We start from the raw sequence: 17669 nt of genomic DNA on the forward strand, positions 1-17669 counted from the left end.
TTCTTTCCTTCTGACTGCAACTCATTCCATCCCCCTGACTGTAAATCCCCCCTTGGCTAATGATGCACAGCAGTGTAACAGCTTGCATGTCTGGATTCACTCCATCCAGGCCTGTAATGTGTTTTCTGGCTGCCTGCTCACATCAGTTATTATCCTCATATTTGGTGAAAGCACACAAAAATGAAAAGCAATTCTGTGAAACAAAGAGAAACTTGCCCCATTTCCCCATCACTAACACCCAGAGCCCTTCTGTGAGCTCCACTCTGTCACACGAATACCAGGATGAGCAAGGGGGAAGATCAGTGCAAAGTCAGCATCACAGAGGTACAATAATTTGGAAGCAGAGCTCAGCCGGGCAGCTGCTGGCAGGTACAGACCTGCCCTCTCTGCAGCACCAGAGCTACGGCTGGGCCAGACTGGGGCTGGTGACCTTGCTCAGCCCAAATGAGCTCCAGAGAAAGCAGAGAAGTGCACAGATCCCAGCCACTCTACAGAGGAGCAGAGTCAGCCACGCTATGCCGGAGGAAGATGCACGACTTGGGTCTAGCTTTTAACATTTGGGGTGAATGGAAAAGGTTGTTAGGCTTCCTTTTTGTTTTCTAAACCAGAAAATTTTCTGTCAAGAGTTTTTAATATATTTATTTGAAAAGGTTTTGTGAAAGAGTACACTAAATAGCATATATCTGTTCTTCAGCCATAAAACGCGGACTATCGGCTTTAGCTCAGCACAGATTGAGGCTGCATGCACTGAACGGCAGATCTTGACAGGAAGGTCTCCTTGTCTGTCTTTCCAACATCAAGCATAGTGTCTTCTTTAGAGGATGTGATCCTGGAGGAAGGGGAAGGAGAAACCAGAAAAGCAAATGTATTTAACTGAGGTATCTTGTGCTTGGCCCCACACACTCACCCGAGCCTGCCACTGACGCAACATTTACAGTTTTTAGCAAGGAGTTTGTTTTCCTGCCCATCCACCAATTCAAGTGCATAATCTCTGCTCTTGGGAGCACTGGGACATGCCAGCCCATATTTGGAAATAAAGCAACTGGGTTTTTGCCTCTCAGCGAGAAACTTGCACATCAGTTCAGGCACTTTAACCAAGGAACCTGAGAACTGCCTGGAACAGATCTGTAAGTATCCTTAGGCTGAGCTCAGAGAGCACCACAGAGCCCACAGCTGGAGTGTCTTTAAATTCTGCTAAGCACCGCTGGGAAGACAAGACAACCCCAGAAAGCAGAGACCAATCCTGCCACACTGAGGTCAAGTAGATGACAACTTTGTTAAATGAACCACTTGTCCTCTGGGACCATATTTCATGAGGTGATTATTCCCAGCTCAGCAGCTGCCTGTGACCCCACGCACTGCTCTAACTCTGCCCAGTGAGGCTCTACTCAAGAATAATGAAGTTTACGAGATTAGAGACCATATCCAGTACGAATGGGTCAGACCTGATCCAGCACAGTTGATTTCTCTTTTATTACTGCCAAACTCTTCAACTTGGGACGGAGCATGTTTCTGAATCTGGTGCAAAAGCCATTAAAGAGCTAAAACAAGAGTGGTGGGTGCTGGTAACTGCTTCAGTTGATCCAAAGAGGCTTCTACACTGGGATTAACGAAGGTGACTCCGCACACTACACTGTACCTCAGGTCTTAATCATCAATGTACTCGAAGGGCTCTGGTGGTTCAGGTTCCTGCTCCTCTTCCTCGATCTTCGGACCGTGAGCTGCCACAGGTTCAACCAGCTCCTCCGTATCCTCACTGGTGTCCTTCAGAATGATGATGCCTCCGATGGAAAGCTGCAAGACAAGTGCAGTGAGCATTACAACTGCTCACCTCTGCCTCAGGGTGCAGTGTTTGTGGCTGCACTGTTTATCTTAGAGCACACGAGACACCACAGCGGGAGTGAGTTTCAGAGAGCAAAGTGTCTGACACCCACCCGGATCCCTGCCTGATCGGGGTAGAATAGACAGAGCCTGGCCAGGCTACCTGTTGTATTCCCACTGTCTAAGTCTCAGTTTGATAGAAAATGGCATCTGGATTCACAGCATTACCCCACTCTGGGGCTTTTCACATGAAAACTAATTGAACCATAATTGTTTTATAAGGCTCATCTTTTCAGGGTAACAAAGCTTAGTGAAGCTTCTCTGTGTAGCCACCTCCCAGGAGGGTATCTGAAACAGACACTAATCTGATCACCAGCTTCCACCAACTGAGGAATCCTATTAGCAGAACCTTGTAAAACAAAGGAGAATTAATTACAAAGATCACAACCAAATATCCTGGCAGGCTAAAGCAAATCGGTGCATCTCCAGGACCGAAACACGAGGTGCGAAGAGGCAGCGCTGCGTGACGCCTGGCTGGGATCAGAGCTTTGACCGCAGCTGGATTCCAGGCTATAAACAGCATTTCAAAGAAGCCTTTTACTCTGGCGTTCCCCAAAGCAGAGCAAAGCTCCACAACAGCTCCATTTCAAAAGCCTCCTTGGTTACACACCCTAAATCCCAGCAAAAAACCTGCACTGTTCTGTTCTCTTCAAAACCTATTCATTGGGGTTAAGGCAGTGAGCTGCATTCCCCTCACCAAGGACTTGGCTCCTTTGGAAACCGAGGCAAACAGCTACTTATGGCCACATTTCAGCTCCACAAGTGGACACTTAGTGGACCACATAGCAGCTCTTCCCAATTCAAATACCAGTTGGGTCACCTCTGCTTTTTGAAGGGTAGAAACTGAAAAAATCCTTCCATAGCTTTGCTGAAGAAGTTGTTTCAAAAGGGGATGAAGTGCAGAGAATTCCAATGTGCTGATAGAATTCCAGGAAATCAATTTATTAAAGACATGACTATTTTCCTGGAAAAAATATTACTACTTCTGAATACCATTTTCCCACGCATAATCCTGCAAAAGGGGGAAGTCAAGGGTGCTATTTCTTGAACAAAAATAAAGGCCAGAAGAATTTTACTCAGGAGATTTAGAGGTCAGGAGCAAGCTTATTAGCTTTGCAATATATTTGAGCATCTTAGAGAAAAGTTAACCCCTTGGGCTAATGCTAAAAGGTCTTTTTAATCCTCCATCTGAGAGTTGTATCATCTCTTTATGTTAACAGGAGATGAAGGCAATTTTCTAAGGTCTGATGTAACTGATTAAGAAATTTGTTTAATGAAAAAAAATACTCCATTCAGGTATAAATGGCACCCTAGAATAATAAAGCACAAGTCCTAATGTATTTCATTGCTTTGATAATGAGCCTGTACAATTTCTCAACCCAGTGTAGAGATCACGGCTCAGCCTTCATGTCCCCAGCAACGTCATTAATACACAGAGTACGTCCAATTGATTTCCAGGTTACAGTGTCCGGCATATGTAGAAGAAGAAACAAAAATAAAGCTGCGTAAGCACAGCAAAAAGGTTCGCAGAAGCTCTGGCTTTCCCCCAACTAGAGCTGCACGTGATCACTTGGAAATTGGGACATCAAAAAAGCAAATACGACAACAGTGAAGTTGCAAACCTCTCAAACACATTGCAGTGCTGCCCCAGCTGTGAGTGGTGTTCTGATGTAAACACTGAACTCCTGGGCCTCACGCACAAGCCCAGCACTGGGGACACCGTCAGGTGCACGGACTAGGAAGGTGACACTTACTGGTTTGAAAGGCTGGTATCGGCAGCTCTCTGTCATAGTGAGAACTTTGAGCTGAGCGGGCATGACTCTGGCTGGGTTGTCCAGAAGCTGGAAGTTGGGTTCAGGTTCCTTTTTCTTTTCTTTTTCATCCTTCTTTTCAGTCTCATCCTGTGGAAGGGAAGATCAAACTGATTTTAACAGTAGCCTCTAACATTTTCACGGTTCCGGAGGGTAAGGTAAAATCTGCTGGGGAACAAGCTGGCGGGTGTCTCTGAGCTGCACAGGCAGTGCCAGAGTGGATCCCCGTACTCCCACCACAGCAACACCTCGTGCTCAGCTGCAGCTGAAAAAATGTTCAACAAGAGGTGGCAGCAAAACAGTTTACCTCTGGCTTCCCTTTCTAATAGTTTCTCTGTAAACTCACCACTTTTAGTTCCCAGCTGAAGATCCTTTAATATCATCACTAAGCACATGAAAATTGCCAAAAGCCGCCCTTGTATTTTCACGGCTGTACAGCCGTCAGGGACAGCAGCTCAACTGAAATGACTCTGTCTCAGTGACTCCCCAGGGAATTGCAGCTAAACCTTCCTTTACCGATGACTCAGCAGCTGGAGGCAAAAGCTCAGAAGGAAAAAGAACACAGAATCCTTTACATATTTAAGAACATGAATCACGTTTTGCCTCTTGCTTGGGAACGTCTGAACTGCAAACAAAAGAAAAGAGACTGTAGAAAAGATGGAACCGGTAGGAAATGACCAGGGACATCACTAAATGCATGGCATGTATTGTGACAGCAGACAGGACTTCTCTGGCACGGTGGCTGCTTGGTGCTGTGCACATCCCTTGGAAGCTATGGATTACTAGTCCTGCAACAGGCATAAAAGAAAAACAGGAAAGCAATTATACCTCTAAAATATTAGGACAATGGCAAAACACTCGACTCAAACACAGCAGGTGGCAGCAAGTTCCCTTTTCACTACCCTCGTTTTTCTGCTCAATTCAGCCATGAAAAGTTTTCAGACATCTGTAGCATACACAGACATGACACATGAATCCCGTCTAATATACTGCTTCCTCCTAACACCTGTACTTGAATGTAGGTTGTAGCAATTTTAGAAGAAACATGCATCTGTTCAGCACATTTTGCTTGGTATATACTGCTGTAAGAATAATTCAAAGCAAAGGCAATGTTTGATGACAAGGAAACATTGATAAAGGAGCAAAAAGACAAAAATCGGATATTCTACCTTGAATGCATAAGATGATTCCTCTTCTGGGCCAAGTGTATGAAGGTCAGTGCCTACAGCGTGGTTGCATGTAGGTCTAGGAAGGTCATTTTACACATACACCTTTGATCCTACCCCACGCTCTTTCACATAGCATTTGCATGTTTCTTTTTAAAATTAAAGAGAACAAAAATTCCCTGACCAGGTTTCTTTTCTCATATAAAGTGGAATCAGAAAGGTTTCTACTGAGCTTGTCAGCATAACACACTTTCAGCTCACAACTGCTCTTGGCATATTTGCATCTGTTAGCAGAGCACAAAAGGAAGAGTCCGTTGTCAGGGCACAGTGAGAATTTTAGCTGCCATATGTTTTCCAAATTAGAGCAACCACAAAGAATTCATTATCCAGCCATTTCTCTATCCCTCAGCTTGCCCCACGATGACACACTATTCACAGATGAGGATGACAAGTGCCAGTGTCTCTAAGCAGAAAGAAATGACCAGAGGACCAAAGCAATCACAGCGCAGCAGACGGATCCAGCGCTCAGATCAGCTGCTTCTAAGGTGGGTGTGGGTAAATGTTTGGCATTTTGATAGATGGGCAAAGCGTATAAGAGATTGCTGCCAAAAAGGTGAATGTTTCAGAACAGGGGGTTAAGCATGTGCAAAACCAGAAAGTTTAAACTCTTCAGTGCTCTCAACTGAATTAGACACCACCAAGCAACTGCTACGACGTTGAGTCCTTTTTAAAAGGTCAGAGGTACCAAGGACATGAAATTATTAAGACTTTTTCCACGTTAATAAGAAAAGTACATGGATAAGAAATAAAATTCCCTTGGTCTAAAACCAGCAGGCAGCAAAATAATTCACGAGAGGTTGCGGGCAGTTAAAGGCACATAGATCTGTCAAAACAAGCTTCTGCCTTTCAGGAACTCAGTTACTTAATATTGAAGAAGATTTATTTCTCAGAAATAAAGGATTCACAAATAATACTTGGCTTTTAAAAATGCACACACCACAGAGTAAAGGTGCTAACCTGTACACTGAAACCTCTGTTAACACTTTGCTCAGAACTAATACGGGGGGACAGCACTAAGAGGGTGCCAGCTTTCCAGACAAACCTTCCACATTTATAAGGGGGGGATGAAGACATTTAAGTTTCAATGTTTGCACCCACCACTTCCATCTTCTCCTCTTCTTTCTTTTCTTTCTCCTTCTCCTTTTCCTTCTTCTTGGCTTTTGCGGTGATGGACAGCACAGCAGTGGAAACCTGGGTATGACAACAGAGGAGGCGTTCAGTGCGACTGCAGCGCCGGGCGCTGCGTCTCAGCTCCCCAGGCAGGGGACAATGGGAAATCAGGGTTAGGTGCAGTGCAGGTGTCAATAAGATCAATTCCACGTCATACCCACTGCTCTGCTTAAGAGACAACTACAGAACCACCAAAGCAAACAAACAGCACAGATGGGACAAAAAAGTGCCATGAATGCAGACTGGGTGCAGCCACATATGCAGGAGGAGAGCAAAATTCTTAATTTAGAGATTAATCATTGCTGTCTGGGTTTCTATATGAGAGGTTTGTTTATTTTTAACAAAGCAACAAACGGAAACCTTATTCCCAGAGTCTCCAAGGTAAAGAAACATGTATATAGATACTCTTCAGAATGACCTAAAGCTGTTCCAGTGTGTGAATCAGACAGCTGTGTTTCTCATTGATCTGAAGAAGTGCATTTACAAAATGCCCCATGGAGCAGCCCTCGGGAGGCTTTGGCACTCCTGAGCCAGAAATACCCAAACACAAAACTCCAGCACATCTTCCTTTCAGCAAGCTCCTCTATCCACAGGAACTGGTTCTCTAAGGCAGTAAATCGCTCAGAGGGAGCAACCACATTTGTCACATTGCTGCTGAGGTTTTCTAAGTTACATGTGGGCTCATGGCACATTTTAATTTTGACCTGGGAAGTTGAAAGGAGGAAAAATTTGTCTAATTCTCATCCTATTCCAAAGGCAAGAAAGCAGCTATGAGCGGTGAGCTTTGCCTTTCATCAGAGTTCATTTCTGGGTTCTTGGTGGTTCAGAAATCTGTCCTGTGCTGTATTCAATTCTGGCAAAATGTTTTACATTTTTATACAATGCCATTCATCAGCATGACATGTCTGAAGTCTCCACTGCTGCAGTCGCTCCCCAAGGGCTGCTCTGCCTGCTGCTCTGGTCTGCTCAACAGCTTTTACCATCTTATGCCAGGAGACAAATTTCTTCCCCTATTGTCCCACTTGTCATCCCATAGGTCTCATCTCTTCAATACCTAGATATTCTCAGTTCTACACTTGCCTCTTTGCAATCCACAGGCCTGACAGCTATTATTCTAGCACATGGGCCCAGGTACACTTCTGTCATTCCCTATGGGACTGTTTGAGAAGTGCCACACCTAATGTGCTCAATGCTTGTACTGCAGCGGCATTTTGAATCCCAAGTCATGAACAAGGAGCCCTTTGTGCTAGATGCTGCACAAGGATGATACACACATACAAATCAGTAGAGCACGGAAAACAGTTTTATTAATCAATGCTTCTGCTTGACCGCTGGAGACACGGGAGGTTCTAGAGACTCAGTAGCACAGCAGTTTTATGCCACGATCAGCAACGGACCCAGGCACAGCAGGAAAAAATTGCTAGAATTCTCTTTCAGAGACAATAGTGCCTGCCAATTTTTCTTTTGCTCCTTAGATTCCCTGTTAGTGCCACCAAAGTCAATGTTTATACTAGGAGGGAGAAGAGATTAGTCTTTAGAACACAGAAAGCTCGCCTAAATACCTTTTCTTTCTCCTTTTCCTTTGGTACCTCAAGAGGTGGGGGGTAGGCAAATGTGGACGGCTTACAGTTGGACTTGTACTGGACTTTTGGCATCTACAATAAACAGTTAAAAAAATGATTAGAGACAAGAAAAACAGGGGAAAAAAATCCACAGCAGAGTAATTACTTTAGCTTCATTTTCCTTCCAGCAGAGACAAACACAGATCCTCTAAAGAATACAAGCTTCCCCTTCTCTCCCTCCGGAAGCTGAGAAACTGTTATCAGTGGCAACAGTTCAACTAGAACAATGTTATTTAATTATTCTATAATTTGACTCTGGCAAGCTCTCCCAGCCTTCTCCATGCACTCCACGCTATTCACACCATGCTCTGTTTTCATTGTTTCGAAGCTTTTGTGGTTTTGATGTTGTTGCTGCGCCTGCTCGTATTAACACAAAATTGGTTTAAGATTTAAGTGAAGATCTGCTCTGCCAGTGCACGCTATGGCAAACCAAGCACTGCCTGACACCCACTGCTTGCAAAAGGACAGCACATTTTGCGGGTGGCTTACCAATTTCACGCATTCTTGTACTCTGCTAATTAAGCAAGGGCAGAAAGCATCTTTGGCCAGCAAATCCATATTCTCAAACTGAATTAATTTCTGCAGTATCTCAGCTCTCTTCCTTTCTGACACATCACAGAGCAATAAAAGAAGCTCTGAGGATGCAAGGTGGGTGTGGTGCAGCCATTACATACATTTACATACATATATTTAGTATGCAATGCAAGTTATACAGCATAACCTCACCTACAGCCTTTTGGGCTCCCTGGAAACTAAGGGATGGGGAGAGGGAGTCAAAATGGCAGTTCAGCCAAAGAGCCAAAAAGGTTCTGAGCCTGTTCCCATTGGTGAGCACAGAGAAAACCAGCAATGCAGCCTCTGTGATGTATTCAGGACAGGGAGGGGAAAAAAAACCCAGGCATTTTCATGCAAACCCCTCTCTTCAGAGCGAGAATTTTGAGCTGCGTGTAAATCAACTCAATGCTCAGCCTGAGACAGGTGGAGAAGAGCAAAATAGAGCCATGATGTTCTGGTCCAGAAGCTGCAATCCAGCAAGCTGGCTCAGTCCCATGGAGGACTCAGAGCAGCCCAGCCCGATGCGAGCTCCGCGCATCACAGAATAAGCCTGTAACAGTGACAGGAGGGGGGTACGTGCCCCTGGGCTGCCACATTCAGACCCTTTTTGTGGAAGTTACCAGCTCAGTTCTCCAGCAGAGGAGCCCCAGCACAGTACACAGCTTGCAGGGACCGCACCACAACCGATCAGCTGGCAGACAGAGGGATATGAAAAGTGCAGTACCCGTGACTGCTTGGTTTAATTTTACTCCCCACAGAATCCAAACAAATCCTGCTTTCCCACTGCTAAATATCCTAAGGGAAAATATAACAGAATATATTTGGGAAGGTGACAGTTTAAAAAACAAAAATCTTGATCTTCTGGAAAGATAACAGGCTGGTCTCTGCCCACATAGACTGATTAGAGTCCCTTTCTTTGTAAGCTACTTTGAAGCTCACAAAGTCAGGTCAAAGCCTGTTCTCTACATTTTCTTGTCCTTATTCCCACCAACAGCTCTCCAATTTAAGCCTGCTTGTCAGACTTCTTCCAGTTAGAGCCTTTTCTGGCACAAACAAGCTGCACATACGCAAAGACAACCAACAAATCCATGCACACCGTCCCAGACCACTGGAGTCTTCCAAGCAGCCATCAGTGCCTCCTCTCCTCTCTGCTCATGACGTACCTTCAGATCCTTGTTGAGACCAATGACACAGGTTGGGGTGAAAGCCAGTGACAAGAAGTGTGACAGGGGGAACCAGAACCAGAACTGGGTGAAGACCAGAACGCCCACCACGGAAGGCATGTGAGTATGTCCTGTCCTCGACTGCAGTGAGATAGTTACGTTATGGCCACCTGTAAAGAGTCATAAATGAAATCACTCAATGCATTCCTGCGTACTCCACAAAGACACCTGAGTGCTGATTTTGTCAGGATACAGGTTAAATGAAAGCACAATAAAGAATGCAGGGAGAGCGGAGAAAAAAGGAAACCTTTGCCATAAGCGGTTTTAAAACAGCATATAGATGATCTACAAGACAAGACTCACAAGGAAAACAGTGCATCTAAAGCAGTGTGTACAGAAACATTTCTTTTTGAGGCTGCCTCCCTGAACTGTCAGTTATTCAGAAGAAATATGCCTAGGTTTTTATCCTACACCATCTCAGTAGAAAAAAATGTAAACAGCAGCAACTTCAGAAGTTGCTTCTAGAGGCTATCAGTCTAAGCAGCAAAGAGACAAACTCCTGCAGTCTTTGCAGCAAAATTACATCTCTGCCAGACAACCAAGTCTTAGCTTCGTACTTGCGAAGCAGAGACCAAAACAACTCCATACATTGATGTAGTGCAGAAACGTCCAGCTAGAAACCAAACTGAAAGATTGGGCTTGCAGACAGAGTGAGAAAGTGTTAATCGGATCTCCAATCTTCTGATGAACACAGCGAACTGAGTTGAAGAGGGCACCAGACAAGTCCATTACCGCTGACAAGACCAGGTACAGGAAGGTTAACTTTGTTAAAATACAAACACCCACTCGTTGCAAACTCAGGACACTTTATAGCTGAAAATCCCAAGCTGCAGTAGCATTCTTCTGTCACAACATTCTTCTGGCACAAACAGCCACCTCGACAGGGCCAGGCAGCAACGGGCTGAGTTCTGAAGACAAGCAAAATTAATTTTTGCTGCCAAAACTAACGAAAGTCCTGAAAGCAGCAACAATCTCATCTTGGGTATCTGTCTGTGTTAGTCCCAGGAGAAGCAGTGGAAGATGGAGGATTTTGATGCTCTCCTGTAGGATACTCTGCATACATACAATCTCCTTGCTTCTCCTTTTGTGGTACAAACAGACCTCCTGCTGTTTGACTAGATAACTCCTTCCAGCCACCTCTTTGAAGAAAGGCAATGATACAGTCTCATCTTTTACTACTGCTAGGTCTGCTCTGCTTCTCATTTTCTCCAATACCAATCTCCTACCTTTGTGACTTTGCCACAGCATTAAGGAGGGACTACCTGAGGTCTTCCGCTACCCTTAAACATGTCAAACATGGCACACTCACACTTCTGGTCTTCTCCTCCATCTTTACTTTGAACTTTTCTTCACTGCATCACTGTATAAGGGTCAGGTCAGGAATCCGCAGATATTCTGGATGAAGCAGCCCACTCAATGTTGCACAAGCGGCTTAGCTAGACTTTATCAAACTTCTGGACTTTAATTTTCAGAATTTATTTTAACCTTTAGAAATTTATTATCCAATCTCTGGAATTTCCTGGATGACTAACAGATTTCATATTCCAAAGACACTGTCATGCTACTCCTGTCTGCTGCTTCACACCCACACAGAGCCCACTCTCTGCAGGGAGCAGGAAAGGTGGGAAGACACAATATTGCACAACTGTGATTTATCTTCATGATTAACCAGCAGCCACGACAATCCAGAAGGGAACACATCCTGGATCTTTGGCTGGATGCATGAAAGTTGTGACATGATGCCTGGAAAAAAAAAATAACCCAAAAACACAAGAGAAAAATTTTCAGGGCTCCTTGGGCAGTACTAGAGGGTCTGTCTCCCAAAATTCACACCGCTGCTGTGGCAAGGCTTGATGGAATTCAGGTGGCTGTTCTGAAAGCTATGAGGATTTGCTGGCCCAAGTTTAATGCCAGTTAACAATAGGGGACTGCAGCAAGCAGATGCCGATGACTTATATACTTGGATGAACTCGCTCTTTACATATTCATGGTGGTACTTGGTAATACTGTGGCAGCGTAGCCAAGGACAACACACCAGGACGATAACCATTAGGTAAAGATGCTTCATGGATCTTGGAAATTAGTTTCCAACCCTGGCTCAGGCAGCACCACATTTTCAAACAATATCACACTGTTCCTTTCGCTATCAGCAAAGACTTATAATTCACTTGATCTATGCAGTGAACGAAGACAACCTGAACTGTTAGCAGCAGCACAGAAAAGTCAATAGCATGAGCCATCAAAATGCCAGCGGAGTGTCTTTCAGCATGTGCCAACAACCCAAATAAAGTGGGCAATGAACTACAAGGTAGCTCTTGTCTAATGGACAAGAACATTAGGAAGAAAAGCCATAATGCCGTGCTAACTACCAGAGTTAGACCCAGGTTCACATGAAGAGCCCATGAGCAGAGACAGGCAGGAGAAACGTGAAAAACACTGGCACCAAATTCAACACATGGGAGAGCAGACTTAGGCATTTAAGTTTATACTTTGTACTTAAGCCTTTAACATGCAAAATGTAACACAACGTGTGAGATACATATTTGGAGAGACAGCAACAAGGAGAGGGTAACTCTTTCTGTTTCAATTTGGATGACACTTTTCCATCCCTCTTCTTCACAAATGTCTCCAAACTGTGGAGAATCCAGCACGTTCACACCAGGCTGTCAACAGCTTCCTTGGCTTCATTCTGCTACACCCTGTCCCCAACCCCCTGCACTGCTGACCCCCCAAACCTTTCCTAAATATTGAGAAGAGGATTTCCCAGATGTACTATACAGATATTTGTGTAGTAACTGCGGCTCCTCCTTTTTTCTCACCGACTGAGAAATGCAGCATTAAGAACCAGAGAAGATACCTAGAGTCCGGAGGGCAAAACAGCTTCCAAGCAGGTAAAACACCGACATCTAATTTGATCAGTATATCCCTTTTGTAGCTCACACTTACAAATCCATACTCCAGCAAATAAAGTAGATTGATTTTGCAAATAATAGAAAGGCAGTCATCAGCTGGCAATAAGAGAGCATGTTTGTACGTGGAGGGGAATATTATAAAAGTTCAGAGGTTTTTTTGGAAAAAAAATACCTAAGCTAAATTTTGAGTGTCTACATTTTTCTTATTTTATTAAAGAAGTAAAAATGTAGCTGCTGTGGCCTAATAATTAGGAAATGACCAAATTCTTCATTTCCACTTCGGTGCTCCTGAAGTCCCCTGCTCCTGCCATGACAGCACCGGTCTAATAATGACCACTTCATTGTCAGAGCGAAAACCCACCTCCGGTGCATCCCCTCCCAGCTGCACACCGCAAATCTTGTCCTTTTAATCAAATCCTGTCATTGGAAGAGAATTACACTTTTCTCTGCCCCACCCCCAACAATAACAACCCAACTGTGGCAGATGACATAAAGAACCTTTTCTTCCTGGTAGTGATAATTAAATTCTATAGCTCATTGTTTCAGATAAGCCCTTGTAGTTGTATGGGAGAGATAAAAAGAACTTATTCTTTTAAGAGGCTCTAATGAAAGTGGCAATAGGTTAAGAAAGGGTAGTTCACAGCCTTCCCCCAGCTGTTTGGCAAGAAATAAAGAGGTTAAAGTTGGCACAAATTCACATGTAGTTTCATAAAAGTGGGTGCTTCTGGTTTCCAAGTCATTATACAATACATGAGTGACACAGGAAGCAAATAAGGTTTTTATGATTTAGTCTTAAAGGCAGGAATTTGAAGCAGGGAGAGAAATCCCTGAGCCAGCTGGGCTCTGGCTTCCCAGCGGCACAGTACGAGTATGGAAACGATGAAAGTTATTGGGGCAGCATTGTGCCAAGAATATCGCTCGGTCTGAGCTCCACAAGGGGAGGCAAGAAAGATAGAGGAGGTGGTTCCTGTTGCTTCCTCCTGAGCTGCACGGGGCAGCCTGACTGCCACATGCCCACCAAGAAGAGCATCTGAAGGACAATTCCACGCAGGTCGGTGCGGGCAGCCCCAAATTTTTCTCCCCCCACCACACGACTGGAAGGTGTAGTAATAATTTCACACAGACACCGTGTAACCACAGTGCACGCTGCTGTGCTTAAGCCATGCCACAAATGTATGAGACTTCTTTGCGTATGTGACTTCAGGGCTAACCTTAAACCAGGTTGTTTCTACTGCCACAGGGAGGAACAGGGTGCACGGCAATAAAAGGTCACAGAATGAGAGACCAGATGGGAAAGACTGGAAACTTGGGAGGTGGGTGCGAGTGACACACAGCACTGCACAAGCCTGAACTCCAGCAGGAGGAAGAATTCAAAACAAAACACTGTCCGTCCTCTTCGCTTACAGAAACCTTCCTTAATAGGCCCTGCAATTCGGCCCTTGTGAAAGGCTCATGCCTTTCGAGAATCCTTGGCTCAACATTTAGTCATTAACGATCATGAAATTATGTCTCCTCAGCTGGAAAAGGTAAGTAGCTTGTGAAACTAACTGGCTCTTCCTGAAGTAACACTGATGTAGTTCACTATGCTTCCCTCTTAATAATCAGGAAAGAGGCAAAACCTAGTTATTAATAATATATTTAATATATATATATACACCTATATATATATACATATATAGGTATATCATTGAACTGGTTATGTCAAGTTTAACCGAAAACACAAAATACAAGGACTGGATTCCAGAAGGTTTCCAAATTTCTGGAGCAGGCACTTACTCTGAAAAATAAAGAAATAACCTATTATGCTGTAAATCAACGTTCTGGGTGAGAAAACAGCAAAAAGATCACATTCATCTGGACCTCTGGACAAGAATTCTGCCCCCATGGCTGGGTTGAGTCTCTTCTAACAGAAGCACACTCATACAAGCTGAAACTACAAAATAGGATTTCTTTAATTAGCTAAAATTACTTGAAATTTGAGATTTCTTCCTGCCATTATATGACAGGCACAAAGGCAGCACCTCATCTCCCAGATGAGATTTGCTATTACAGCTATTGTAGCCAAACAAGTCTAAGAAATTTTGACTGCTTTAAATGTTTGGGGAATTACCTGCATCCAAAATGCCTTGTGCCAGGATTGCTCCGAACTTCGCCATAACATCATCATGCTTATCATTGATCACTTTGGAATAGAGCTGTCTGAACTGGCTGACCTGGGTAAAAAAACAAATAAAATAAGAAAAAAAGAGATTATAAAACTGACTGCATGTGTCAAATATTCTGCCTTTCATGGAAGCATCCTAGATTTCTGCATCCTGGGACATTTGTCTTTTCATCAGCTTTAGTCACTGGTGTTACAAGTCATCCCACAAATAATGAATTACAGAGGTTTTCCCCACTTGAAGATACCCATGTAGCAATTTTAAAATAGTCAGGATGGACATGTATTTCTGAACCACATTTTCCAGGCCTTACAGGAATAGCCTGAGAACCTCTGGAGCGTCACTGGAAAAAAAGACTGATGAGTTTGTAGCAAGAGTTACTGTATGTTCTTAGGTGTGTGACACTGCACCTTATTAAATTCCCTCCAATTCCTACTGCTGAAAACCTATTCTGTTTTCCCCGTACGATATTTCTGCTGTATTGATAATGGCCCTATGGTGCGTCATCAGCACATTTTGCTATTGCGCTCCTACCTCTTAAGTGAAAATAATTCATGTAAATATTTAATAAAGTAACAGTTTATGCCATGGCATGCTCACCACAATATCTTAAGCGTGTATTAGCAAGGGAAATAGCTAAACTTTTGCTTATATTATTGTCATTGCTTCAAACAGCTTCATCTTTCATTGGTTCACTGTTGAAGAGACAGAACAGTATCACATTCAGCAATACACATTAATAATTAGTGATAAAGCCTTAGATGTCTTTGGAGCAACAATACAGCTCAAGTAATTTTCATAGCTTTTTCAGGCTGCTCCTGTAAAGCGAATGCTTCACAAGAATGGGTTTTTGATGGGACCAGGTCCCAGCCGTAAAACCTCCCCTGCTGTTCGGGCAGCTGCAGCGGTTCGGGAGGTATCGTCCTCGCATGGAGCGGCTGCACCGTCTCTTTGGAGAAAGCAAGAGCGGTACAGACAAAAACTCAGTTCTGCCTTTGCTGTTGGAGCCTTCGCCTCCTACAGAACGGAGCAAAATATCAACAGACAGCTTAATTTCTTAAACTGTTGAAACAAAATCTGCTGGAGTTTGTCTAGCAGAGCCCTTTAATCTGCTACTATTTTTCCTGCAAACCACAGCAGTGAGCAGATCCCAAACTACTGAATAGGCTTAGTTAATATGCTATGAAACCCACGGGCTCTGTTGTTCCCTTGAAATCTTCAAGCACCATAAAAATTTTATAGCATTTGGAAATGCTATCAAGAAATTCATCAGGGTGGCTTCCAGGAGGAACGCTAAAACATCAGCAGTGACTCACGTCAACGTTACCAACAATACACACACAGCATTCTGATAATTAGTGCATGCCGCCGATTCCAAACGAAGCCAAACGCACAATCTCGGAAACCCTGCGGAAGCAACACAGGCTTGAAGATACAAAATGATACAGCACCATTTCCTACCAGAAACCCAAGGGGCCGTCATTTGTCATTTATCAGGTTGTTTATAACGTCTCCCTCCACCAGTCAATATTCATGTGCATCATGAAGCCCATGAGATTTTTAAGAATAAGACTTAATAAATGGTTAACTAAGGCAACAGTGGCAGATGATGTGCATGATGCTTTTTGAAAATGCAAGTTCTTAAGAATAAGAGTATCTAGGAAGCTGTTTCATGCAACTGCTCTTCTTCAGGAGCTGAAGTTACTCTGCGTACACTTGCTCTCCTCAAAGAGCATCCAGTCTGCAGAAGCATCTGACAGTAACGGGCCGACATGAAGGAATGCAAAGATGCTACTAGAATAAGGGGAAAAAGCAATCTGGTCCTGTTTTTTTCCATGGTACGCTAAAGATAATAGGCGAAGATGATCAAAGGAAGATGAAGGAAAAGCCTTGACCTTGCTGATTATCTTCTCGTTTTGCCACGATGACTATCCTAACACAAAACCAGGAAAAAGTAAATTCAATTCATGATGTTAGACATGGAGTTGTCTCCAAAATTGCTGTCTTAATTGCCCTGCAGGTCACAAATACATAATGAAGTTGCCATTGATTTCTGTTACAATGATCTCATCACATCTATAATTCAGGATTCCATTTCACAAAATAAACTTGTTACTGGTCTATATCCTGCACTAATATGGTTCCTAAATGTATCAACAGAGGTCAGGAAAAATCACACTGGCTGCACATGGAGGAATTGTGTTTCAACTCCAAAGAGGTCAAATCAGCTTTACATAAGACTTGCTATTCCCTTTGGCACTTAAGCAACTTCCATATAATGACAATTCCTAAACTTTTTATTTAAACTGTTGAAATTATTTAACTACAGAGTGAACACAACAAAGAGGAATATGAATAGAAAGGAAACAAGAGAGCAAAGGTGATTCAAATACATAGATCTGCGTTCTCTCTGATAAAAATGGTTGCTTTTAGACCACAATAGTTTGATTGTTAAATCTCTGTTTATTGCTGGCATTTCAGCCCTGCTCAAAACCCTGAAGTGAGTTTATTCCTGAAAAAGCTAAAGTTCCCTTTTTCCAATTAACTGTAAATACTTTTATTTAAAAAAAAAAGCGCCTTGTTTCCTGTTTAAACTTTTTAAACAGACCTATTAGCCTATGAAAAATTGATGCGGCAGCGCTAAATGCACTTTGCAATTACAACCCCAACCAGTACCAAGGGAGGGCAGCCGGCAGCAGCAGCACTAATGGTTCTGCAGCAGGTCCTGAGCAGAAAAGCCCATGGGAAACTGAGGCATTTCCACGAGCATTTCCATGGTCACTTATTTGTTGTGCTCACGTGAACAGAAACTTTAGAGCCAAGCATGTTACCAGAACACTCTGAAGAGCAGATTACTGTCCATCCTCCACGTCTCAGATTTTCAAGCACAGGGAGGGAAGGAACAGAAAATTCTTAAGACAGAATTTATGTAAAATCTCTCAGGAAGTAAGACAAAGCACAACAACTGCTCCAGCTGCTTAAGGAATATCGTTTGCTACCATCTTCATCACTAATTATCACCAGAGAATTTAAAGTCTTTCTAAGCCAAAGCACACAAACACGAAAGTCTATAAAAACCAAAACCAACCAAACAAAAAACCCAGAAA

At 43.5% G+C, this 17669-nt stretch overlaps 1 protein-coding gene across 1 annotated transcript in view; it reads right to left on the bottom strand.

Annotated features, from left to right (window-relative positions):
- Window positions 1-612: 612 nt before the first annotated feature.
- The window catches only part of PSMD1 (proteasome 26S subunit, non-ATPase 1), a 69616-nt gene continuing 52559 nt past the window's right edge, over window positions 613-17669 (bottom strand). Inside the window, exons 19-25 of the mRNA XM_065072856.1 lie at window positions 14511-14613; window positions 9429-9598; window positions 7651-7743; window positions 6017-6109; window positions 3636-3782; window positions 1640-1794; window positions 613-829 (exon numbers count right to left, since the gene is read on the bottom strand). Of these exons, the coding sequence (XP_064928928.1) occupies window positions 1648-1794; window positions 3636-3782; window positions 6017-6109; window positions 7651-7743; window positions 9429-9598; window positions 14511-14613 (753 nt within the window). The 3' untranslated portion in view covers window positions 613-829; window positions 1640-1647. The remainder of the gene's footprint in view (window positions 830-1639; window positions 1795-3635; window positions 3783-6016; window positions 6110-7650; window positions 7744-9428; window positions 9599-14510; window positions 14614-17669) is intronic.

Source organism: Columba livia, chromosome 9 (genome assembly GCF_036013475.1).
Source record: "Columba livia isolate bColLiv1 breed racing homer chromosome 9, bColLiv1.pat.W.v2, whole genome shotgun sequence".
NCBI classification, from domain to species: domain Eukaryota; kingdom Metazoa; phylum Chordata; class Aves; order Columbiformes; family Columbidae; genus Columba; species Columba livia.